The sequence below is a fragment of the Ovis aries genome, chromosome 2 (genome assembly GCF_016772045.2).
Source record: "Ovis aries strain OAR_USU_Benz2616 breed Rambouillet chromosome 2, ARS-UI_Ramb_v3.0, whole genome shotgun sequence".
Classification (NCBI taxonomy): Eukaryota; Metazoa; Chordata; class Mammalia; order Artiodactyla; family Bovidae; genus Ovis; species Ovis aries.
This window is the reverse complement of record NC_056055.1, coordinates 33613232-33640723: the sequence shown is the minus strand read 5'-3', so window position 1 is coordinate 33640723 and position 27492 is coordinate 33613232. Positions and strand designations below refer to the sequence as shown.

General features: G+C 42.9%; 1 protein-coding gene across 1 annotated transcript; it reads right to left on the bottom strand.

Moving 5' to 3' along the window:
• On the bottom strand, nt 1–27492 carry C2H9orf153 (chromosome 2 C9orf153 homolog). Its single transcript, XM_060409105.1, has 3 exons — nt 27056–27492; nt 5556–5647; nt 1–3874 (listed from the first exon to the last, which is right to left on the bottom strand). Exons 2-3 carry the CDS (start codon nt 5601–5603, stop codon nt 3365–3367), a joined length of 558 nt encoding a protein of 185 aa, XP_060265088.1. The 5' UTR covers nt 5604–5647; nt 27056–27492; the 3' UTR covers nt 1–3364.

Genomic DNA, 27492 nt, shown 5'->3' with positions numbered 1-27492 from the left:
TAGAAAAGGATCCTAATGGGTGGTTAAGATGAGTGGAAAGCCTGATCACAGTACATTTTTTTTTTTAAAATTTTAATATCTTTAATTCTTACATGTGTTCCCAAACATGAACCCCCCTCCCACCTCCCTCCCCATCACAGTACATTTGTGAGTGTCATTTCTCCCAAGACACTAGTGTAAGGCCTGAGTATAAAAGGGCAGTGGTTTAGCCAGAATCTGGTTGTTTTCCCTTCAGTTTCAGGACCTGCCAGCTTAGGGCATCATTAATAGTTTCAACCTCTTCATGGAGGTAATGAACCATGGAAAACTCAAGCCAACATATACTACGCAGTCCCCTCCTTAGCAGCCGTTGCCCTTTCCCTTCCCTTCAATTCTTTTCATGGCTAGTAAGGATGTGTTCATGGCTAAAAGCAAAAAGAACAATAAAAAGCAAGATCTTAGGCAGGGGCTTGGGTGTAAAACCCGAGGCCAAAGAGCAAATAGAGTGTAAAGAATATCAGGAGAGCAGGAGAAAATGGGTCAAGCAAACAAGCAGCTGGGCTGATCTGTTTCTAGTGGGTGACTCTGGCATCTTCCCTGTGTGGTGATATTTGAGCAGGTCACCTATGGCCGAGATACTGCTCCTGCCCCAGTCAGGTCCCCATCCCTGGGAAGGGTTTGAGTTTCCCCAGGTCTGTGAGGTAGGAAGCCTGTATAAATATTCTACACATGCCTGAACTAGGAGACAGGGGCCAGGGACTGTTCTTTGATTCATATCTGGCCATAGTGTTCAATGGCCTGTCCTAGGGCCCAGTTGCCAAGGTTGAGGGAATTTGACAGGATCACAGCAGGCCTGGAATAGCAGGAAGGGCAGGGATATTTGGTGAGGTCATTCAGTTCAGTTCAGTTGCTCAGTCATGTCTGACTCTTTGCATCCTCATGAACCGCAGTATGCCAGGCCTCCCTGTCCATCACCAACTCCCGGAGTTTACCCAAACTCATGTCCATTGAGTCGGTGATACCATCCAACCATCTCATCCTCTGTCGTCCCCTCCTCCTCCTGCCCTCAATCTTTCCCAGCATCAGGGTCTTTTCAAATGAGTCAGCTCTTCACATCAGGTGGCCAAAGTATTGGAGTTTCAGCTTCAACATCAGTCCTTCCAAAGAACACCCAGGACTGATCTCCTTTAGGATGGACCGATTGGATCTCCTTGCAGTCCAAGGGACTCTCAAGAGGTGAAGTCATAGAATGCATGATACTGATTAGCGAAGAGCTTTATGTTGTGATCTGTGGTGGACACTACGGGTTGGTTCACTCTATACTGTGTATAATCCTTTTCAGCCTTCCTCTCCTCAGAAAGCTGAAAGCTAAGATCTGTATTGACCAGGATTCCTTGCAGTAATGGGTGGCTATTGGACACAATTCTGGCCAAGAATATGTGTGGAGAGGTCACCTGAGAAGGGGTGTTCTGAGGAAGCATTGCTTTCCTATTAAAAGAGGACGGAAGTAGCCAATGTGGCTCTTTCTCTTAGCCCCCCTTCCTCCCTGAAATGTATCCATAGCACCTGGAGGTACATACAATTTTAGCCATGAAGACAAAAACTGCACACAAAAAGATGGGGAGCATGGGCTCTTGACAACACCAAAAAGCATTGCTCTTGCCTTTGTCTGCCTCCAGATGGAAAAATTTAAAAAAACACTCATTTGATTTTTTTCTGTAATTTTTCATAAAACACATGTCTAATCTACATAGTCCTCTAGGATTTATCCAGGGCAAGAGAAGCTCATGTGATAGGAGAAGAAGAAAATGGCAGCACCCACACCCTTTTCCTCCCCCGGTTCTTGGAGCTAGTAAGGATGTGTTCTATAACATTCTTTGGTATATCAGGACACCTAAAGTTCTCCTGGACTGAGAAAGACTTAGGGACTGGCTGACTGATACAATAATAGCAATAACAAGCAATATAGAACAGTAAAAGATGAATTGTTACAATTAAACCTACGTACTGGATATTCCTCATATGGATGCCTACATGGCTTCATGCATATTCCTTGAATAGACAGGCCATGTCTCAGAGATTCTGCCTCTAAGATCTCAGGAAATGAATTCCTGGAGGCAGAAGAGAGATTTTAACATAGAGTCTGAAAGGGCACATGAGAGAACTCCAGAGGAAAGGACAATTAGGCCCCTATGGGTGGCAAAGCTGTAACTGTTTCAGACCTATCAAACATTCAAAGCCTTCAGCACTTCTTTAGTAGGCATTTTGCAAATTCTTCTTATTGATTCTCAATACTTTCTATGCTTTTTAGTCTCTGGGCATACTTCATCTATGTGCTTTTGTGGACTATCTAGGCCATTCCTACAGTTTTCCTAATTTCCACTCTGCCTGGGCTCCATAGCATGCTAGGTGTGACTTTGCAAAGGAATTTGAGACCTGAATTAGGCTCTGTCAAGACATCAAAGCAGGGAATTGCAGTGAAGATTCTTCCAGCATCTTGGACCAAACATGATCAGAGTAATCAATACATTTCTTTAAATGTGTTCCTTCAGATACTACTTTTAATATAACAGTGGAGGTGCCACAATATTTGCTGGTTTTGAGTCAAGAACTTCAGAAGGTCTCAAATAATTTGTCATTGATTTAACATATTTTTATAGCTACAGAGAATAGCAAGATATAATTTTCCTTCCTTACATAGTGAAAATGGAAATCTTAAGACACCCTATCCTTGCTAAAACTAACCATTGTATGTTTTATAACATTTTAAACTTTCTGTGTGTGGCCTTTGGCTTTAGATGGGTGTTTCCCTATTCAAAACTAAGATACGGCTTGCTTAGAGTTCATTCACTCAGAGCTCCCTCACACTCTCCATTAAAAAAAAAAGGAGGAAAGGAAGGAAGGAAGAAAAAGAAAAAGGAAGAAAGAAAAAAGAAGAAAAAAAACCAGATATGAAGTTTCTTTCTGTTGTTTGGGTCCTGTTGATAGCTTTGATAGAGATGCAATAATAACAAAAGGATAAACACTTGTGAAAAAATATTTTTAAAAACCTCCAATTGCAGTTGAGATAAGATACTTAAGAAACAAAAACCATTGCTCCATAAATACCTGACTTATTCATCAACATGGAAATGATAGTGAGTCCAAGTTTAACTGGCTCACTTTATAAATGTTTAAATGCTGTGCCTCAGTAGCTCACCTTTCAGGGGTAAATCTGAGACGTGGCCCTCAAAGTTTGATTCCCTGTTCTCTATTTCCCCCATCACTACGGGTAGCGGGTGCATCAGTTCTGAACCTCAGAACTGCACGACTCCCTTGGATCAAGGACTCTAGGAACCAAAGTACAATTTGCAGTCTGAGTCCACTCATTTCCTTCCACATGGCCTTATCTGTTTAGATTACCTGGATCGATGAGGAAGTATTTAGGGGCTTTATCTTCAAAGATAAACTTCTCTGGCGAGACACAGGGAATGCCCAGCCTGCACAGTATTTTGCTGCTCTGAATCTTCTTCTGTATGGTGACCATTGACTCGGATTTGGAGTGATCGATGAGAATCTCGTGAGGAAAAGTGTGCACAGGAGGAGGGATCCCATACTCAGAGATTCTCTGCTGGGATTTGGAGAGTCTCTCCACGGGGGAGAGGGACCTGGTAAGCAAACTGCGGTGCAGGAGCTCAGACATAGACTCAGGCCGCTCTTCTTTTCTCACCACCTTGCACGTGAAAACAGGTAAGGAATCATCTGCTCTCTCTTCAGTCCCCCCAGTTCCATTCAGGAAATGCTTTTGACTGAGCATTCTCTGTGCTTCACCAGGTGAAATACAGTGCATTTTCAGGAGATTCAATTTCTTGTTCTCCTTATTAAAATTCTCAACAAATGCATATAATTCTGGCAGCTGTAGAAAAAAAAAAGTGGGGAATCAGGAGACTGATGAAAATGTCATTGTCTGGTAGGCTCAAAAATCCTAGAACAAATAGGACAACAATCCTACAAACAGAAACATCTATCTTTGAAAGATAACTTTGCCTAACTAACTAAACAAAATCAATCGTGGGTCGAATTTTTCGAATTCAGGTTGACAGAGGGTCGAGTCATAGATTGAGTCCCAAAAGGGTATTATTTTTGTTAGGGGAAGCACACTGACTGAACACGCCCACCCTGGCCAGGCCCTTTAGTAACCATTCACATGAATTGTTTTATGACAGGAGATCCTGGTAAGGAATACGGACCTAATAAGCCATCACCAACTAGAAGAGTTCGGGAAAGGTCAAAAGGAGACACTGCGTGTCCGTCCACTTCCCAGAATCCCTCTCGCTAGCATCTATCTTGGCTGGGCGATGTGTGCGCCACCAGGAAAGACTCTGAATTAGACTGATTGGCCAAAGACAACCTGGAAACTAATCCTATCACCACAAAACCCTAGACTGCGAGCCACGTGGCAGAGCATTTGTCCTGGGTTCCCTTATCCTACTGTCCCAAATCTCTTGCTTTGTCAGCACGTGTGTCTCCTTGGACAATTCATTTCCGAGTGTTAGACAAGAGCCCAGTTTCGGCCCTGGAAGGGGTTCCCCTTCCTGCAACATTTTGACACATTGTTAAATCCTATGAACTAAAATGAGCCCAATTAGACTTGGATTCTAATGTCTTTAAGATCTTTCCAACTTTAAAATTCTATGAATGATTAGGGAGACAGACTGCTGTGAGGGTTGGTGACCTCTGTTTTGAGTAAGGCTATATTTCTTTCTTGCTTTCCTGCTGGCTCTACAGTAAAGAATCCACCTGTAATGGAGAAGACGGGGTTTGATCCCTGGGTTGGGAAGATCCCCTGGAGGGGGAAATGGCAACTCACTCCAGTTTTCTTGCCTGAGAAATCCCGTGGACAGAGGAGCCTGGTGGGCTACATTCCATGGGTTTGCAAAAGAGTCAGACATGACTGAGCAACTCAAGAACAACGTATTTCTTTGAAGGAAGAAAGGGAGCCAAGCTAATCTCAATATCAAAAGCTTACCCTGGTGTCCAAAGGGCTTGAATGCGCAGGAATGCCATGCAAAGGAAGCTGTAATTGTCCTTATTCACTAGAATATTTTACCAAAGCACATGGGTTTATGGAGTGTTTGACAATGGTTGTTGGCAGAAAAGACAGAAGTCTTACTTCTCTCAGACTACCCTTCTCTATCTAAAATCCTGTATTGAAAAAATAAAGTTCCTAGAGTATCCTGCCTACTAATTCTGTTATTCCTAACAGGCTCTGAAGCCTTTGATTGGAAGGCCAGCAAGGCTGAAGTGAGAGCCTGCTTTTGGGCAGCCGAGTTTCCTTTCAGTCCTGGTCAACTCTCTTGCAAGAGCAGCAGATGGGAAGGAAGCCAAAGCTGGCACAGGGCTCTTTCACTGGCATTGGCATCACCATGAAGACACCTGAGCACACCTGCAGGCTAGTGCCGCATTTTGCTGTGACAATAAAGGGTAAATTACTGGAGTGAGATTTTTGTGTTCTCAATGGCCCATCACTGGGTAAACAGGAGTTGGGATTTGAACAATTCTTGAATGTCAAGTGTCGTGTGCTCTTAAGTACATACCGAGCATGTCAGAGATTCATCTTCCTCACCATCTTTACTCGGATCCATGTCTCTATTGAAAGACACTGTGCCTTGACTTGAGTCTCTGATTCCTAAAAGATCGAAATAAGGGAATACCAAAAGAAAATGAAAAATCAGATAAACTACACAGAGAGAAAGGTAGCACTTCAAGTCTTCAGAAGTTTGTAAGACACCTTTAAATTTTATGCCATTTAAATATTTCTTTTGTTGTCTCCTTACTCTGTCAGTCAAATGAATGATGTTTCAACCAAATCTTTTTTACGAAACACCTCAAATTTTTATGCAACATGTGTTTTTAGGCATTTAATACTAGTTCAAAGAATTCTATAGGGACTGTTCAATTTTCTTAAGCCTATATTTTTTGATCAACTTCAGTTCCTCTGAATATTAAGTCACTTACCTCCTTATCCAGGAAAAGTATTTTTTATTCAGGAAAAAAAAGGCTAACAATAATGAAAACAACAATAATTAATGTTTTGAAATAATTTGCTTTGGGCCACATACAGAGGAGGCACTTTACAGATGAAATTTTGTTTAACCCATTTTGAGAGACTGAAAATGGCCACAGAACATATGCAATTAGCCTCATGGATAAGAGGTGCCTAAGTATGCTCAGGGTTTCTCTAGTGGTTCAGACAGTAAAGAATCTGCCTGCAATGTGGGAGACCTGGGTTCAATCCCTGAGTTGGGAAGATTCCCCGGAGGAGGGCCTGGCAACCCATTCCAGTATCCTTGCCTGGAGTTTCCCCATGAACAAGGAGCCTGGCGGGCTATAGTCCATGGGGTCACAAAGAGTCAGACACCACTGAGTGACTAAGCACAGCACAAGTCTGCTCGACACTGACTCCGGGCTGGCCTTACGCTTGGCGCTGACTGGCAGCACAAGTCAAGGCGCTGAAGAGCTTTGCAGTTTCACTGCACACTCTGGGAAGCCTGAGCCACCCCGTAAGGGGATACAGCTATCCTTCTGGAGAAACCATGTGGAGTCAAGACCCAGCACCAGCCTCTGGACATGTAAATGGGGCCGTCTTGGATCATAATGGTCCCAGATGACCTCAGCTGCACCAGCAACTCTAGATGAATTCAGATGGAGAACTGTCAGCTGAGTCAGCCAACTCCAGAATCACGGCGTGCAATGACAGCTGCTTCTAGATGCTGCATTTTGAGTGGACTGTTACATAGAAATAAATACTAGATAAACTCCATGGTAGTTGAATTCTTGGTTTGAATTATTCCAGTGAACCTCAGTTGGTAGGTAGGGTATGTGAGAAAACATATTCCTGGGCACACTTGTATGCTGACCGGTGCACACGGTAACTGGGAGGAGTGTCAGAGATGAACCCAGAATGCTCATTTGGTATTTGGGGATGAAGCAAAAACAGTTAGGTGCTTCTTCCTTCCCAAGCAAAGTGGGAAAATTCAGGATGAAGGGTATATACTTGAATATACATATATTTGAATATATACTCATTTTGGGATATTTATTATTTGAAGATATCTATATATATATCTAAGATATAGATATATACCTTAATATATTATTGTCACTAAGTCCACTATATCAATATTTATAACTATATCTATACCTAAAGATATATAAATATGTGAAACATATGAAACACCAGGGAATCCTATGGCAGTCCAGTGGTCAGGATTCCTTACCTTCACTGCTCACGCCCCAGGCTCAATCCCTGGTCAGGAAACTGAGATCTTGCAAGCTGTACAGCATGGCCAGATAGAATGCCTCCCCACCCCCAAACAAAAAACAAGGCCAATGTAACATAACATGCCTACCCACTTTCCTACATTTGGGCAGAGGCTTCACATGCTTGTCAAACCCCAGCCTGCTGAAATAAGGCTTGATTGTGCTTTCCTTTTGATAGGGAAAGCAAAGAAAACTATTTCTCAAACCTGCTTCACCTGAAACCTCTGGGGTTTTGTGGTCAGCCATGACTTGCCTTTCAGGGCAGTTGTCCACCATGGGAGGGCTGCCTTCTCCCATTGCCAATAGACAAAACATTCTCTCTTTTTTTAATTTTATTTTTAATTGGAAGATAGCTACTTCACAATATTATGATGGCTTCTGCCATATATCAACATGAATCAGCCATAGGTATACATATGCCCCCCTCCCTCTCAAACCTCCCTCCCATCTCGTCCTTCATCCCATCCCTCTGGGTTATCGCAGAGTACCAGCTTTGGATTCCCTGCATCACACAGCAAATTCCCACTGGCTATCTATTTTATATATGGTAATGTATATGTTTTAATACTACTCTCTCAAGTCATTCCCACCTCAGCCTCCCCCACTGTGACTGTAAGTCTGTTCTTTACATCTGTGTCTCTTTTGCTGCTCTGCAAATAGGATCATCAGTACCATCATTCTAGACTTCATATATACGTGTTGCTGCTGCTGCTAAGTTGCTTCAGTCGTGTCCGACTCTGTGCGACCCCGTAGATGGCAGCCCACCAGGCTCCGCTGTCCCTGGGATTCTCCAGGCAAGAACACTGGAGTGGGTTGCCATTTCCTTCTTCAGTACATGAAAGTGAAAAGTGAAAGTGAAGTTGCTCAGTCGTATCCGACTCTTAGCGACCCCATGGACTGCAGCCTACCAGGCTCCTCTGTCCATGGGATTATCCAGGCAAGAGTACTGGAGTGGGGTGTCATTGCCTTCTCTGATATACATGTTAATATTCGATATTTGTCTTTCTCTTTCTGACTTACTTCACTCTGTATGATAGGCTCTAGGTTCATCTGCCTCATTAGAGCTGACTCACATGCATTCTTGCTTTTAATAGCTGAGTAATATTTCACCGTATATATGTACCACAGCTTCTTTATCCATTCATCTGTAGATGGATATCTAGATTACTTCCATGTCCTTGTTGTTCAGTCCTCAGTTGTGTCCAGCTCTTTGTGACCCCATGGACTGCAGCACACCAGGCTTTCCTGTCCTTCACTATCTCCTGGAATTCATCCAAACTCATGTCCATTGAGTCAGTGATGCCATCCAACCATCTCATCCTCTGTCGTCCCCTTCTCCTCCTGCCTTCAATCTTTCCCAGCATGGGGGTCTTTTCCAGTGAGCTGGCTTGTCACATCAGGTGGCCAAACTATTGGTGCTTTGGCTTCAGCATCAGTCCTTCCAATGAATATTCAAGGTTGATTTCTTTTAGGATTGGCTGGTTTGACCTCCTTGCTGTCCCAGGGACTCTCAAGAGTCTTCTCCACATTACAGCTCAAAAGCATCAATTTTGTGGCACTCAACCTTTTTTTATGGCCCAACTCTCACATCCATATGTAACTACTGGAAAAACCAAAGCTTTAACTATATGGACCTTTATCAGCAAAGTAATGTCTCTGTTTTTTAATGCGCTAAGTTCATCATAGTTTTTCTTCTTCTTTTTTCTTTTATTTCATGGCTGCAGTCACCATCCACAGTGATTTTGGTGTCCCACCAAAATAAAATCTGTCATTGTTTCCATTGTTTCCCCATCTATTTGCCATGAAGTGATGGGACCATGATCTTAGTTTTCTGAATGTTGAGTTTCAAGCCAGCTTTTTCACTCTCTTCTTTTACCTTCATCACGAGGCTCTTTAGTTGTTCTTTGCTTTCTGCCATTAGGGTGATGTCACCTACATATCTGAGGCTATTGATATTTCCTCCGGCAATCTTGATTCCAGCCTGAAATTCATCCAGCCCAGCATTTAGCATGCTGTGCTCTGCGTGTAAGTTAAATAAGCAGGGTGACAATATACAGCCTTGATGCATTTCTTTCATGATTTTGAACCATTTTGTTGTTTCGTGTATGGTTCTATTTCTTCTTGATCTGCATACAGATTTCTCAGGAGACAGGTAAGGTAGTCTGGTATTTCCATCTCTTTAAGGATTTTCCACAGTTTGTTGTGATCCACACAGTCAGAGGCTTTAGTGTAGTCACTGAAGAAGTAGATGTTTTTCTGGAACTCTCTTGCTTTTTCTGGATGCTGGTAATTTGATCTCTGGCTTCTCTGCCTTTTCTAAATCTGGCTTGTACTTCTGGAAGTTCTTGGTTCACATACTGTTGAAGCCTAGCTTGGAGAATTTTGAACATTACTTTGCTAGCATGTGAAATGATAGGAATTGTGCAGCAATCTGAACATTCTCTGAAAGAGATGGGAATACCAGACCACGTAACCTGCCTCTTGAGAAATCTGTATGCAGGTCAGGAAGCAACAGTTAGAATTGGATATGAAACAACAGACTGGTTTCAAATAGGAAAAGGAGTATGTCAAGGCTGTATATTCTCACCCTGCTTATTTAACTTATGTGCGGAGTACATCATGAGAAACGCTGGACTGGAAGAAACACAAGCTAGAATCAAGATTGCCGGGAGAAATATCAATAACCTCAGATATGCAGATGACACCACCCTTATGGCAGAAAGTGAAGAGGAGCTAAAAAGCCTCTTGATAAAAGTGAAAGAGGAGAGCGAAAAAGTTGGCTTAAAGCTCAACATTCAGGAAACGAAGATCATGGCATCCGGTCCCATCACATCATGGGAAATAGATGGGAAACAGTAGAAACAGTGTCAGACTTTATTTTGGGGGGCTCCAAAATCACTGCAGATGGTGACTGCAGCCATGAAATTAAAAGACACTTACTCCTTGGAAGAAAAGTTATGACCAACCTAGACAGTATATTCAAAAGCAGAGACATTATTTTGCCGACTAAGGTCCCTCTAGTCAAGGCTATGGTTTTTCTTGTGGTCATGTATGGATATGAGAGTTAGACTGTGAAGAAGGCTCAGTGCCGAAGAATTGATGCTTTTGAACTGTGGTGTTGGAGAAGACTCTTGAGAGTCCCTTGGACTGCAATGAGATCCAACCAGTCCATTCTGAAGGAGATCAGCCCTGGGATTTCTTTGGAAGGAATGATGCTAAAGCTGAAACTCCAGTACTTTGGCCACCTCATGTGAAGAGCTGACTCATTGGAAAAGACTCTGATGCTGGGAGGGATTGGGGTCAGGAGGAGAAGGGGATGACCAAGGATGAGATGGCTGGATGGCATCACGGACTCAATGGATGTGAGTCTGAGTGAACTCCGGGAGTTGGTGATGGACAGGGAGGCCTGGCATGCTGCGATTCATGGGGTTGCAAAGAGTCGGACAGGACTGAGGGACTGAACTGAACTGAACTTGAAATTGCCCTTCTTTGGGATTGGAATGAAAACTGACCTTTTCCAGTCCTGTGGCCACTGCTGAGTTTTCCAAATTTGCTGCCATATTGAGTGCAGCACTTTCACAGCATCATCTTTCAGGATTTGAAATAGCTTGGCTAGAATTTCATTCATAACCTCCACTAGTTTTGTTCATAGTGATGCTTCCTAAGGCCCACTTGACTTCACACTCCAGGATGTCTGGCTCTAGGTGAGTGATCACAGAATCGCGGTTATCTGGGTCATTAAGATCTTTTTGTATAGTTCTTCTGTGTATTCTTGCCACCTCTTCTTTATCTCTTCTGCTTCTGTTAGGTCCATACCATTTCTGTCGTTAATCAAGCCCATCTTTGCATGAAATGTTCCCTTGGTATCTCTAATTTTCTTGAAAAGGTATCTAGTCTTTCCCATTCTGTTGTCTTCCTCTATTTCTTTGCACTGATCACTGAGGAAGGCTTTCTTATCTCTCCTTGCTTTTCTCTGGAACTCTGCATTCAGATGGGTATGTCTTTCCTTTTCTCCTTTGCCTTTCACTTCTCATCTTTTCTCAGTTATTTGTAAGGCCTCCTCAGACAACCATTTTTCTATTTAGTATTTCTTTTTCTTGGATGATTTTGAACACCACCTCCTGTACAATGTTACAAACCTCCATCCATAGTTCTTCAGGCACTCTATCAGAACTAATCCCTTGAATCTATTTGTCACTTCCACTGTATAATCATTAGGGATTTGATTTAGGTCATACTTGAATGGCCTAGTGGTTTTCCCTATGTTCTTTGATTTAAATCCTAATTTTGCAATAAGGAGTTCATGATCTGAGCTAGTCAGCTCTCGTTATTTTTTTCAGACTATATAGATCTTCTCCAAAAGCAGAGACATTACTTTGTCAACAAAGGTCCATCTAGTCAAGGCTATGGTTTTTCCAGTAGTCATGTATGGATGTGCGAGTTGGACTGTGAAGGAAGCTGAGCGCCGAAGAATTGATGCTTTTGAACTGTGGTGTTGGAGAAGACTCTTGAGAGTCCCTTGGACTGCAAGGAGATCCAACCAGTCCATTCTGAAGGAGATCAGCCCTGGGATTTCTTTGGAAGGAATGATGCTAAAGCTGAAACTCCAGTACTTTGGCCACCTCATGTGAAGAGTTGACTCATTGGAAAAGACTGTGATGCTGGGAGGGATTGGGGTCAGGAGGAGAAGGGGATGACAGAGGATGAGATGGCTGGATGGCATCATGGACTCGATGGATGTGAGTTTGAGTGAACTCCGGGAGATGGTGATGGACAGGGAGGCCTGGCGTGCTGCAATTCATGGGGTCGCAGAGTCGAACACGACTGAGCGACTGAACTGAACTGATCTTCTCCATCTTCAGCTACAAAGAATATAATCAATCTGATTTTGGTATTGACCATCTGGTGATGTCCATGTGCAGAGTTGTCTCTTGTGTTGCTGGAAGAGCATGTTTGCTATGACCAATGCGATGTTCTAGCTATTGCAAATAGCTAGCCATGCCCTAGCTATTTTAAATAGTTCTGTGATGAACACTGGGGTACATGTGTCTTTTTAAATTATGGTTTCCTCAGGGTATATGCCCAGTAGTGGGATTTCTGGATCATATGGTAGTTTTATTCCCAGGTTTTTGAGAAATCTCCATAATGGTCTCCATAGTGGCTGTATCAATTTTCATTCCCACCAACAGTGCAAAAGAATTCCCTTTTAATAATACCTTCTCTAGCATGTATTGCTTGTAGACTTTTTGATGATGGCCATTCTGATGGATGTGAGATGATACTTCATTGTGATTTTTTAAAATTAATTTATTTTTTATTGACGGATAATTGCTTTACAGAATTTTGCTGTTTTCTGTCAAACCTCAACATGAATCAGCCATAGGTATACATATATCCCCTTACTGTGAGTTTGATTTGCATTTCTCTGATGATGAGCAATATTGAGCATCTATTCCTGTTTTTATTAGCCATCTGTATGTCTTCTTTGGAGAAATGTCTGTTTAGGTCTTCTGCCCACTTTTTGATTGGGTTGCTTTTCTGGTATTGAGCTGCATGAACTGTTTGTGTATTTTGTAGATTAATCCTTTGTCTGTTGTTTCATTTGCTATTATTTTCTCCCATTCACCTTGCTTATAATTTCCTTAATTATGCAAAAGTTTTTAAGTTTAATTAGGTTTCATTTGTTTATTTTTATTTTTATTTCTATTACTCTAGGAGGTGGGTCATAGAGGATCTTGCTGTGGTTTATGTCAAAGAGTGTACTGCCTATGTTTTCCTGTAAGAGTTTTATAGTTTCTGGTCTTACACTTAGGCCTTTAATCCATTTTGAGTTTTTTTTGTGTATGTTGTTAAGAAGTGTTCTAATATCATTCCTTTACACATAGTTGCCCAATTTTCCCAGCACCACTTACTGAAGATTGTCTTTTCTCCATTGTATATTTTTGCCTCCTTTGTCAAAGATAAGGTGCCCATAATAGGTCCATGGATTTATCTCCATGCTCCTTGGATTGGAAGAATCAATACTGTGAAAATGACTATTCTACCCAAAGCAATCTATAGGTTCAGTACAATTCCTATTAAACTATGAGTGGTATTTTTCATGGAATTAGAACAAACAGTTTGACAGTTTGTACAAAAGACCCTAAATAGCTAAAGCAATTTTAAGAAGAATGGAGAAGGAGGAACCAACCATCCTGACTTCAGGATATACCACAAAGCTACAGTCACCAAGACAGTATGGTACTGGCACAAAAACAGAAACATAGACCAGTGGAACAAGAAATTCTCTTACTGAACCTACTGCTGAGGATCTTGCCCACTCATTGTAGGCTCAGGACTCAGAACACTAAAACAGAATATTAGCCAATGATGCTTTTATCTAGTTTAATGCTGACTTCACGAACATACTCAGACTATGAGCCAAGTCAGTGTGTACACTTGGGTTAGCCCTGTAATGCAACCCCCCTGGACAGAATTCCTAGAAAAGCCAGGAAAATATAACCAATGCCCTGTTACAGATTCATGCAACTGGAGGGAGCTCTTGTAAGGGTTCTCTAGCACTTCTATTTGGAGAAGGCAATGGCACCCCACTCCAGTACTCTTGCCTGGAAAATCCCACGGATGGAGCAGCCTGGTAGGGTGCAGTCCATGGGGTCATGAAGAGTCGGGCATGACTGAAGTGACTTAGCAGCAGCAGCATTTCTATTTATCATCTGTTATTCCCAGAAATTCCTACAGTTGATTCTGATTTTACCAAGATCAAGGGCCTCTCACAGGAATTCTTCTCCATCTGCCATCATACCCAACTTCTCTCTGCTCATCTAATTGTAACTTTATCCATTCCACATTGGTATATTCTATCCACTTCATAACTCTTGAGCCCTTTCCCCTTCCTCCCTTCTCTTCAAAGGGGAAATAACTTCTCTTTCTCCTTCTTGTTCCTTTACTCTTCTATCTTCATCTCATGATCCCCAATGGCTCCTGTCTTTTTTTTTACAGACATGTAAAATCTCTTCCATTTGGGGAAAAATACAATTTCTCTTGACTCTGATCCTACCTCTAACCTTCAAATTTTCTCTCTCCTTTACCTCTCTGTAGTTGCTATTTATAAGATTCTTATTATCTAATCTTCAGAATTTAGCTTCCACTGACTAATGAAACCAAATTGAATTCTTGAAGGCAGTAGTGACTTCTTCATCATCTGTGTTAACGTTGTTTTTAAAGTCCTCATTTCATCCATCTCAACTCTTAACTACCCCTTTGGTTTGAAATTGATTTTTAAAACTCTCCTGGTGGTTCAGCAGCAAAGACTCTATGCTCCCAATGCAGGGAACCCGGGTTTAATCGCTGATCAGGGAAGTAGATCTCACATGCCACAACTAAATATCCTGCATGTTGCAACTAAGAGCCGTCACAGCCAAATAAATAAATTAATTAAAATCTTCCTTACTTTTCCCAGACTCATTTTAATGATCTCAGTGTAAAATTTCTGATAAGAAATCTCATTGATTTCAGATTTGGACTATTGCAGTCATCTTCTGGTTTCCTTGCCCTTATTTTTTATTTTTACTTTTTTATAACCTATCCTAATCAATAACCTCAGATATGCAGATGACACAACCCTTATGGCAGAAACTGAAGAGGAACTAAAAGCCTCTTGATGAAAGTGAAAGAGGAGAGTGAAAAGTTGGCTTAAAGCTCAACATTCAGAAAACGAAGATCATGGCATCTGGTCCCATCATTTCATGGGAAATAGATAAGGAAACAGTGTCAGACTTTATTTTTGGGGGCTCCAAGATCACTGCAGATGGTGACTGCAGCCATGAAATTAAAAGACGCTTACTCCTTGGAAGGAAAGTTATGACCAACCTAGATAGTATATTCAAAAGCAGAGACATTACTTTGCCAACAAAGGTCGGTCTAGTCAAGGCTATGGTTTTTCCTGTGGTCATGTATGGATGTGAGAGTTGGACTGTGAAGAAAGCTGAGCGCAGAAGAATTGATGCTTTTGAACTTTGGTGTTGGAGAAGACTCCTGAGAGTCCCTTGGATTGCAAGGAGATCCAACCAGTCCATTCTGAAGGAGATCAGCCCTGGGATTTCTTTGGAAGGAATGATGCTAAAGCTGAAACTCGAGTACTTTGGCCACCTCATGCAAAGAGTTGACTCATCGGAAAAGACTGTGATGCTGGGAGGGATTGGGGGCAGGAGAAGAAGGGCACGGCCGAGGATGAGATGGCTGGATGGCATCACTGACTCTATGGACGTGAGTCTGAGTTGGTGATGGACAGGGAGGCCTGGCATGCTGCGATTCATGGGGTCGCAAAGAGTCGGACACGACAGAGACTGAACTGAACTGAACTGAACTAACATCCCCTCTGCCCCCATAAACTGTTTTTTAGAACGATTTGCATGCAATCTCTTTATAATGACCATGTTAATGTGTGTCTTTAACAATAGTGAAGTGAAGAGAGGTCGCTCAGTCGTGTCTGACTCTTTGTGACCCGTGGAGTCTGAGTCTTTGCGACCCGTGGACTGTAGCCCACCAAGCTCCTCCGTCCATGGGATTCTCCAGGCAAGAATACTGGAGTGGGTTGCCATTTCTTTCTCCAGGGGATCTCCCCGACCCAGGGATCGAACCCAGGTCTCCCACATGCAGGCAGACGCTTTAACCTCTGCTCCAACTTCACCATAATCACACATTCTTTTTCGTCCAGGGATCCCGATTGTACTGCTGCGCCACCAGGTGGCCGGTATTGGAAGTTCGCCTCTAATACTCCTTACAACTTTTTCTTTCAATCTCTCTCTCTCCTCCTTTCTTTCCTTCCTTCCCTCCTATCTTGACTGATTTTTTTTGGCTTTAATTTATGGTATGCCTTAATTCAGCACTTTACAATGTGTCAGGTACTGGACTAGGCCTTAGGCAAGAAAAATGAAGGATTGTGTGTGCAAATAATAAGGAAAGATTTCTAAGACATTTACAAATATTTATTAATCACCTCTTACGCCCCAGGCACTGTTTAAGTCCTTGATATACATTGGCAAACAAACAAAAAGTTTCTGCTTTTGTGAGGTTTACATATAGGGGAGACACACAGAAAATCGTATATATGCTAAATGAATTAATAAATGGGAAACCCATAAATGCTATAAAGGAAACAAAATAGATCAGGGTCAAGGGGACTGGGAGTGCCATGGGCTGGGTGTAATTTTAACAGGGTTATCAAGGGAGATAACTGAGGTACCATTTGAGCAAAGACTTGTAGGGGTGTGAACCCTTCGGGTAACTGTGGGGAGAACCTTCCAGACAGAGCAGCCAGCGCAGAAGCCATATGCTTCTGCCTGGAGAAAAAGCAGGTTGCAAGACAAACAGGAGGGCGAGGAAGTGAGGGGAAGAAGACAGAGAGGAGAGGGAGGAAGACTCTGTGTCCACATGGTCTAGGGAGCTGGCTTTCCTCAGAGGGAAGCCAGGAGCCATTGCAGGTTCTGGGGCAGCTTCTGACTTATATTTTTTAAAGGACACTGAAAGGTTGTTGTTGAATCACGACGCCGGGATTCTTGGCCCCCAGAGGAGAAGAATTCAATCCGGGGCCAGAGACGAGGCTTGATCGCTCAGAGCTTTTAAGTTTTACTAAAGTATAAAGGAGATAGAGAAAGCTTCTGACATAGGCATCAGAAGGGGGCAGAAAGAGTGCCCCCCTTGCTAGTGTTAACAATGGAGTTATATACTCTCCAGTAAATCCAAAGAATGTCTGGAGGTTGTAAAGACCTCATCGGACCTACTCCCATAATTTACATTTTAAGATAACGGAATTAGCCAGAAGGTTTAATCCAGAGACTGTCCTCAAGCAGAATACATAATACATTGTTGTTATATAATCCTTGTAAAGAGCAGGTCTACTCCCATAATTTACAGAATTAGCCAGAAGGTTTAATCCAGAGACTGTCCTCAGGCATAATCCATTGTTGTTACATAATCCTAAGGAATGTAGAGAAGGGAAAAAAAGTTTGTCCTTTCTTCCTCCTTGAGAATTCCAGACCCCTCTCTCCTTGGGGACCCCTAGACTTCTTATCAACCTGCCTAGGAAATGACTCTCTCAACACCCTGGCAGTCATGTGGAGAGACAAACTGTTAAAATGTTTTATCCACATAATGCTAATCGTCCAATGTGATTCCACACATTTACAAAAGCTGTACGTGTGTTTTATGTAGGAGAGGAAATATATTTGTATACTAAGTGAATATATCAATACACACATAGATGTCAGTTCATAGCAAATCATCTGAAGGACAAGATTTCAACAGAAGGGAGTGAGTAGGAAGGGGATGAAAGGCAGGCTTTTGCTCTTATTATCATCTTGCATTTTGCTTGGATTTCTTTTTTTAATTGTAAGCATGTGTCTCTCTTGTAATGTCAAAACAATACCGTTAGAGATGTGGCTGACTTCCTGTTTGAGGAGAAAGTGGTATATAATGGGAAAGATCACCCCATGACTGCCTTCTTGCATATAGTTACTTATGTATGCAGTCATGTGACAGGCCACTGAGAGGATACTGAAGCAATATCTGAAACAATTCCTACTCTAAGAATATTTTTTGAGGAACTTCCCTGGTGGTCCAGTGGGTAAGAATTGCCTTGCAGTACTGAGGACATAGGTTCAATCCTTGGTCGGGGAACCAAGATCCCATATGGCACAGGACAATTAAGTCTGCCTGTGGCAACTACGGAGCCTGCGCAATGAAGATCTTGCCAACACAGCTAAGACCTCACACAGCTAAGACCAGAGGCAAATAAGACCTTATGCAATTCAGATGCAACAGGGCCCAGCAGCTGTCAAGACTAGCTTCATGGCCTGTGTTTGCAGGAAAATAGACAGGGCTGTTGCCCTTGCCATCTATTCTCCTAAGTACACGTATTATGAGTAGTACTGGTGACTTTAGTTGCTTATGAAGTATTTTCTAACTCTGCACCTCTCCAATAGAGTAGCTGACAGCTCTGAGTGGCTATTGAGTGCTTAAAATGTAACTAGTCCAAACTGAGATATTCTCTTGTATGAACAAAAGAACAAAAATAAATCTCACTCATGAGTTGTATGTTGGTCACATGCTGAAAGTACACTATTTTAGATGTATTGGGTTGAACAAAATATGCTAAAATTAATTTTGGTTGTATCTTAAAAAAAAAAAAAATTCCCTGGCTACGCCACATAGCATGTGGCCTCTTAGTTCCCCGACCAGGAATTGAACCCATGCACCATGCACTGGAAGCCTGAAGTCTTAACCACTGGATCACCAGGGATTTCCAATTTTGGCTGCTTCTTTTACTTTTTCTAGTGTGGCTACTAGAAAATTAAGCTCACAAAAATGACTGTCATTCTTATTCTACTAGCACTGATCTAAAACATGACGCTGATTTGGCAATGAGCACAGGCAGGTGCTGTTAGGGAAATTAAAATGGAGGTAGTCTGGTTCAGGCTTCGGAAGTAGGAGAGCTGGCCTCTGACTGACTTCTGACTTTGCTGGAATCCTGCCTGGACTACATGCCTGACTGCAAGCACACCAATTGTTACCAGCAAGTCAAGTGGCACTGAAGATAAGAAAGGGAGTGGGTCTTGGAATTTCTTAAGCCACTGGGTACCTGGCCAGTTCCCCAGGGTCTAAGGAATCTTATGATTCACAAGGTGAAACAAACAGCATTGTAAGCTTAAAGAAAAACCAGAGCTGCATTTTTGCACACAAACTGATGATATCAGTTTGCAGTCTGGGATTATAAATCAATCCAGTTCAGTCGCTCAGTCTGTCCGACTATTTGCAACCCCATGAATTGTAGCATGCCAGGCCTCCCTGTCCATCACCAACTCCCGGAGTTCACTCAGACTCACGTCCATCGAGTCAGTGACGCCATCCAGCCATCTCATCCTCGGTCGTCCCCTTCTCCTCCTGACCCCAATCCCTCCCAGCATCACAGTCTTTTCCAGTGAGTCAGCTCTTTGCATGACGTGGCCAAAGTACTGGAGTTTCAGCTTTAGCATCATTCCTTCCAAAGAAATCCCAGGGCTGATCTCCTTCAGAATGGATTGGAGGATCTCCTTGCAGTCCAAGGGACTCTCAAGAGTCTTCTCCAACACCACAGTTCAAAAGCATCAATTCTTCGGTGCTCAGCTTTCTTCACAGTCCAACTCTCACATCCATACATGACCACTGGAAAAACCATAGCCTTGACTAGATGGACCTTAGTCGGCAAAGTAATGTCTCCGCTTTTGAATATGCTATCCAGGTTGGTCATAACTTTTCTTCCAAGGAGTAAGCGTCTTTTAATTTCATGGCTGCAATCACCATCTGCAGTGATTTTGGAGCCCCCCAAAATAAAGCCTGCCACTGTTTCCACTCTTTCCCCATCTATTTCCCATGAAGTGATGGTACCAGATGCCATGATCTTCGTTTCCTGAATGTTGGGTTGTAAGCCAGCTTTTTCACTCTCCACTTTCACTTTCATCAAGAGGCTCTTTAGTTCCTCTTCACTTTCTGCCATAAGGGTGGTGTCTTCTGCATATCTGAGGTTATTGATATTTCTCCCGGCAATCTTGATTCCAGCTTGTGTTTCTTCCAGTTCAGCATTTCCCAAGATGTACTCTGTATATAAGTTAAATAAGCAGGGTGACAATATACAGCCTTGACATACTCCCTTTCCTATTTGGAACCAGTCTGTTGTTCCATGTCCAGTTCTAACTGTTGCTTCCTGACCTGCATACAGATTTCTCAAGAGGCAGGTCAGGTGTTCTGGTATTCCCATCTCTTTCAGAATTTTCCACAGTTTATTATGATCCACACAGTCAAAGGCTTTGGCATAATCAATAAAGCAGAAGTAGATGTTTTTCTGGAACTCTCTTGCTTTTTCCATGATCCAGGGTATGTTGGCAATTTGATCTCTGGTTCCTCTGCCTTTTCTAAATCCAGCTTGAACATCTGGAAGTTCATGGTTCACGTATTGCTGAAGCCTGGCTTGGAGACTTTTGAGCATTACTTTACTAGCATGTGAGATGAGTGCAATTGTGCAGTAGTTTGAGCATTCTTTGGCATTGCTTGTCTTTGGGATTGGAATGAAAACTGACCTTTTCCAGTCATGTGGCCACTGCTGAGTCTTCCAAATTTGCTGGCATAATGAGTGCAGCACTTTCACAGCATCATCTTTCAGGATTTGAAACAGCTCAACTGGAATTCCATCACCTCCACTAGCTTTGTTGGTAGTGATGCTTCCTAAAGCCCACTTGACTTCACATTCCAGGATGTCTGGCTCTAGATGAGTGATCACACCATCGTAATTATCTGGGTCGTGAAGATCTTTTTTGTACAGTTCTTCTGTGTATTCTTGCCATCTCTTCTTAATATCTTCTGCTTCTGTCCTTTATCAGTCCATCTTTCCATGAAATGTTCCCTTGGTATCTCTAATTTTCTTGAAGAGATCTCTAGTTTTTCCCATTCTGTTATTTTCCTCTATTTCTTTGCATTGGTCGCTGAAGAAGGCTTTCTTATCTCTTCTTGCTATTCTCTGGAACTCTGCATTCAGATGCTTATATCTTTTCTTTTCTCCTTTGCTTTTCACTTCTCTTCTTTTCACAGCTATTTGTAAGGCCTCCCCAGACAGCCATTTTGCTTTTTTGCATTTCTTTTCCATGGGGATGGTCTTGATCCCTGTCTCCTGTACAATGTCATGAACCTCATTCCATAGTTCATCAGGTACTCTATCTATCAGATCTAGGCCCTTAAATTTATTTCTCATTTCCACTGTAAAATCATAAGGGATTTGATTTAGGTCATACCTGAATGGTCTAGTGGTTTTACCTACTTTCTTCCATTTCAGTCTGAATTTGGTAATAAGGAGTTCATGATCTGAGCCACAGTCAGCTCCTGGTCTTGTTTTTGTTGACTGTATAGAGCTTCTCCATCTTTGGCTGCAAAGAATATAATCAATCTGATTTCAGTGTTGACCATCTGGTGATGTCCATGTGTAGAGTCTTCTCTTGTGTTGTTGGAAGAGGGTGTTTGCTATGACCAGTGCATTTTCTTGGCAAAACTCTATTAGTCTTTGCCCTGCTTCATTCCACATTCCAAGGCCAAATTTGCCTGTTACTCCAGGTGTTTCTTGAGTTCCTACTTTTGCATTCCAGTCCCCTATAATGAAAAGGACATCTTTTGGGGGTGTTAGTTCTAAAAGGTCTTGTAGGTCTTCATAAAACCGTTCAACTTCAGCTTCTTCAGTGTTACTGCTTGGGACATAGACTTGGATTACTGTGATATTGAATGGTTTGCCTTGGAAACGAACAGAGATCATTCTGTCATTTTGAGATTGCATCCAAGTACTGCATTTTGGACTCTTTTTGCCCATTATGGCTACTCCATTTCTTCTGAGGGATTCCTGCCCGCAGTAGTAGATATAATGGTCATCTGAGTTAAATTCACCCATTCCAGTCCATTTTAGTTCACTGATTCCTAGAATGTCGACATTCACTCTTGCCATCTCTTGTTTGACCACTTCCAATTTGCCTTGATTCATGGACCTGACATTCCAGGTTCCTATGCAATACTGCTCTTTACAGCATCGGACCTTGCTTCTATCACCAGTCACATCCACAGCTGGGTATTGTTTTTGCTTTGGCTCCATCCCTTCATTCTTTCTGGAGTTATTTCTCCACTGATCTCCAGTAGCATATTGGGCACCTACTGACCTGGGGAGTTCCTCTTTCAGTATCCTATCATTTTGCCTTTTCATATACTGTTCATGGGGTTCTCAAGGCAAGAATACTGAAGTGGTTTGCCATTCCCTTCTCCAGTGGACTGCATTCTGTCAGACCTCTCCACCATGACCCGCCCATCTTGGGTTGCCCCACGTGCATGGCTTAGTTTCATTGAGTTAGAAAACACTGTGGTCCTAGTGTGATTAGATTGAGTAGTTTTCTGTGAGTTGGTTTCAGTGTGTCTGCCCTCTGATGCCCTCTTGCAACACCTACCATCTTACTTGGGTTTCTCTTAGCTTGGGTGTGGGGTATCTCTCCATGGCTGCTCCAGCAAAGCGCAGCCTCTGCTCCTTACCTTGGAGGAGGGGTATCTCCTCACCGACGCCCTTCCTGACCTTCAGCGTGGGATAGCTCCTCTAGGCCCTCCTGGGCCCGCGCAGCCACCTCTCCTTGGATGTGGGGTTGCTCCTCCAGGCCACTGCCCCTGGCCTCGGGTGTGGGGTGGCTTCTCTGCCGTTCCTGTGCCGTCGCAGCCTGGCACTCCCAGCCACTGCCCCTGACCTTGGACGTAGGGTAACTCCTCTTGGCCGCTGCCCTTCAGGCATGGGGTCCTCCCGGCTTCTGCCCCTGACCTCAGACATGGGGTAGCTCCTCTCGGCTGCGCTTAGTGCACCATGGGAGCCTCCAAAACTGCAATCTGAAGTCTTACCCATGGGGTTGACCCACTGCCTGGGACCCTTTCCCAACTGGGACTCCAGATTGCTGTCCTTCGGGACTTTCCAGCGCTGTGAAATGTGAACATCTGGGTGTCTATTTCAGTCAACAGCCCACTCCCTGAAATGGCTTTTCACTGAGTTTTCAGTGACAAAAGAACAAAGAATTGCTGTAGCCTTATTCTTGATGTATACATACAACATATATGTCAACAGTTCACAGTTGCGACTGGAAATGCTTTGTCACATGGCACAGTATTAATATTTGTATAATAAGATCTTGGATAAAACTTTTGTAGATAGTTCATTTTGTTTCTCTCTGAGCATAACATGGGATTAACTTGTAAGTTAATAGATTCTTAACAGAAATTTAAGAATGTACTCTGTGTTTACCAATGAAATTGATCAATTTTGTCTTGAAAGCATTTTTTTGTACTTGTTCTGGGAAAAACTCCATTAGTTGATTAGAATGTCATTGTGTTTGCTTGTTGAATGACTCACAAACTTCAGTGGTATCCTCCAAGTGGGAATTATAACTGCATGGAGGGCTTGTCAGTGAATTTTGATCTAATCAAATTCAGTTTTCATGTATTTATTGTGGCACCTCTTATTCAGTTTCAGTTTCAACCACTTTGGTAAAATCATCACATCTGCAGATTTGCTTGACTCAGTAAATCCTGACTGACGCTCTACATTACCTGTGTGTTTGTAAGATTATTCTGATGTATAGGACAGATGCTACTGTTTCCATCACTATTTTATGCTTCAGTGAACACTTTTGAGGCACTGCTCCTTTTAAAAGAGTGAATTGGAGTAGAATATAACCCAATAGCAATAACAAAGGATGCAAATTTGCTAAAGATACACAAGCCAGTGGTGGACCAGGATGAATATTGTTAACTGAATGTTATGTGACAAGCTGGTTAATGGAGTCCTTGTGAGAAATGCTTCACATTGAAAGAAGCAATGATTACTGAGAACAAAACAGATTTCTGTGAAATCATGACAATCTTACTTCTCCAGTTCATGAGGTGTGATGATGACTGTTTCACTGCTTTTTCCTCTGAAGCCCTCAAAGGCCCTGTGGTCTGCAGAGAGATCTCTGTGTTCCCGGCTGTGGGGACACTTCAAGCATGGGAGCCTCCCTGGAGGCAGGCAAAAGCCCATAGGGACCTGAGGATTCTATAGACATATCGGCTCCAACCTGATCTCTCACCAAAATGCCTAACAGACCTTCCTGTGTGCTTTCCTTGGAATCCTCAGCCCTGGAGTCTGTCTGTCCCCACGAACGACTTTCCTGGCGTAGTGACTGGCCCAGGGTCAGTGCTCAGAAATTATAGGTCTTCTGCTCAGATTATCTGGAGACTTGATTGATGAGGTAATCAACACACTTGCTTGATGATGGAACACACTTTGCTACTGTGGGTTATGTAACACAATCAGAATAGGGAGTGTGGAGCAATCAGATTCAGCACCTCTGAGAAGGAAATGAGCCTGTGGCATCAGCCAAGAGCAGAGCATGGGGTGAGGACGGTGACCTCACGGAAGGCACCTTGCAGCCCCGGCTGGTGCTGATGCTCAGAGACAGCGCATCAGTCTTGAGAAGATATTAGATGCTTTCTGATGGGGAGATTTTACGACTGTAAAATGACCTTATTATTGAAATTCTTGGGCTTCCCTCATAGCTCAGTCAGTAAAGAATCTGTCTGCAATGCAAGAGATCTGGGTTCGATTCCTGGGTTGGGAAGATCCCCTGGAGAAAGAAATGGCAATCCACTCCAGTATTCTTGCCTGAAGAATCCCACAGTCAGAGGGGCCTGGGAGGCTACAATCCATGGGGTCGCAAGAGTCGCACAGGACTTAGCAACTAAACCATCACTACCACTGAAATGCTTGTAGGCAAAAGTAACATTATAGTAGAGAATGAAACTCAATTCCCCCATTGGAATAACAATTAATTAATTTTTAAAAATTAAATGAAAGATTATTTAAATTCTATAATGCTTTACAATTTTCAAAAGTTTCACATAAATGATTTCATGTATTTCCATAATAACCCTTTCATTTTCCTTCTTACCCCTACCTTGCTTGTCCCCTCTTGTTTCTCCCCATTGGTAACTACTAGTTCATTCTCTGAATCTATGAGTCTGTTTCTTGTTTTATTTACTGTTTGTTTGTTTTTTTTAGCCACTTGGCATGCGAGATCTTAGTTTCCAGACCAGGGATTGAACCTGTGCCTGCTGCAGTGAAAAAAGCACAGAATCTTAACCACTGGATCACCAGGGAATTCTCTGACTGGTTCGTTGTATTTTTTTTTTTTTTAGTGAAATAATTGCTTTTTAAAAACTTGAATTTTTCTTAGGAATGCAATTATATTGCTAATTTAACACATAGCTTCCTTTTTTCTTTAAGATTTTTTATATGGGTCATTTTAAAGCCTCTATTGAATTTTTACAATATTAATTCTTTTTACTGTTTTGGTTTCTGGCTGTGAGACATGTGGGGTCTTAGCTTCCCGGAGACCAGGGATTGAACCCACACCCCCTGCATTGAAAAGCGAAATCTCAACCACTGGGCCACCACAGAAGTCCCAAGCCTTCTTTATCTTTTTTAGAATCAATAAGCCTGGTGTTTTATGAGCAGTTTTATTTTACAATTGATTGGCAAGTACAGAGTATTTACACATGCCTCTCTCCATCATTCACAGTTTCTCCTATCATTGACACCTTGCGTTAGTGGGATGCATTCATTGAAACTGATGAACCATTAGTATTATTATTACTTAAGTTCATAATTTCCATCAGGGTTCATTCTGTGCTAACTGTATCCTACGCGTGTATGACAAATGTATGAAGACAAGTACCCACTATTGTGTATCATACGGAACAGTTTCTCTGCCCTAAAAACCCCATGCTCCAACTTTTTAACCTTCTAAAAGCCTCACTGGGTTAGCCTTCCTGAAAGAGAATTGTGATGCAGACTTGCTCTTGCTGAAATTAAAGCTGTCAGCGGCTTCCTTGTGACCCGCAAAGTACAAGCTTGGAGCACTTGGACGTCTCACCACCCAGCCTCACTTGTATCTGCCACTGGTCCTCTTTCAGGGGCTTTACTCCTGCCACTGCTCTTTGACAATCCCCACACGTGCTGCTCACCTCCCCACCCCCTGTCTGTTTATGTCACTCTTCTCTCCACGCGAAGGCCGAGCCTTTCCCACAGAGCTGCCTTCTCTGAAAGCCCATCATAGGAGCCCTTCCGCGATATACTCTGTTCCCTTGTGAGAGTCATCTCCCACTTCTCAGAGCCTCCCTGATGCTGTCCCTCTGTCTCCTCAATGGCATTGACAGGTTGACCTCACATTATTGCAACCTGCCAGATAGCTGCATTTTTTACAAATTGAAGGTTTGTGGCAACCTTGGGTTGTCAGATGATGGTTAGTATTAACATTTTAGCAATAAGTTAGTTTTTAATTAAGGTATGTGCATTTGTTTATATATAATGCTATTGCACACTTAATAGACTACAGTATATTGTAAGCACAGCTTTCATAGGCACTGCGAAACCAAAAAATTCATGCGTCTCTCTTTATTGCGATATTCAATTTCTTGCTGGACTCTGGAATGCAACCCACCATATCTCTGAGGTCTGCCTGTATCATTTTCCCTCTCGTTTGGTTGTACTTGTCTTATTTTCCCCAGTGCAGCATGGTGGGTAAGAGAATGTGCTCTGGAACTGAGGCCTTTCTTGCTGGCCTCTGACCTCAGTATTGGGTGTACACATACATAATGTGGGGACAGTTTGCATGGTGTGAACCATCTGGAGTTATGTGAGGATAAAATGAGTTAATCCATGTGGTGCTGACAAGACAGCTTGGCCCCCAGGAAGAGCTCTCAGATCATTAGGTGTTTGTTACTGCTCCGTCTTCTTCCCACCACCCTCCTCCTGGAGGGCAAGCTCCTGGGGAGTCCAGGGCCTGTCACATTCATCTCTGTCCTCCACATGTCAGGACTCAATAAAGCCTGACAGCAAAGGCTCAATAGATGCTTAACAGTAACACAGCTGGTGCCCTGCAGTCCCACACCAAAAGCAAGTGTAAAAAACAAACCGACAAGACAGATCTCTAATCCTTAGAGCAATCTCCAGATGAACCAGCCCTGCCCGGCCCGAGCCCCTTAGAGAGAACATGGCCTTGAACATCTTTGCTGTGATGCTTGCAGGTGAGTTTGCTGTGGTCCTAGGTCTCAGGAGACGGGGCAGGAGGCAGCTTCAGTGCTTTGGAAAGGGTGATGGACAATGCCAGTGTTTTCAGAAACAGGAAAGAATCAGTACCTGGTGTAGGCTCCACGGGAAACCTCTGTGTGCTTCTGGTCCCCTTGGTGGAGGCGGCAGCACTTGACCAAAGGCTGGAATCCCAAAGGCAGGAGCTGGGCTCCCAAAGATGGAAACGCAAAGAAGAGAGACACCGTTCTACTCAGCAACCTAAAAGAGGAGGGGCAGCTTCTTTGGTGTATCTTGTAATTCCACCCACCTCTGCACCTACAAATGTTTCTATTCTGCTTCCTCTGATACTAAAGAAAAGCCATGCAGCAATAGTGGGGTTTCCTGCCCCACCTCTTCTTCAGGGAACTGGCAAAGATACTAACTGGGCTTCAGGGCCAGTCTGGAAAAACTGCCCCGGGGTCAGCACCCTTAACCTGTGTGCTATTCACAATAGCACGGTGCACTTGCGGGTGTTCTGACACCTGAAACATTAAAGCAGCACATAC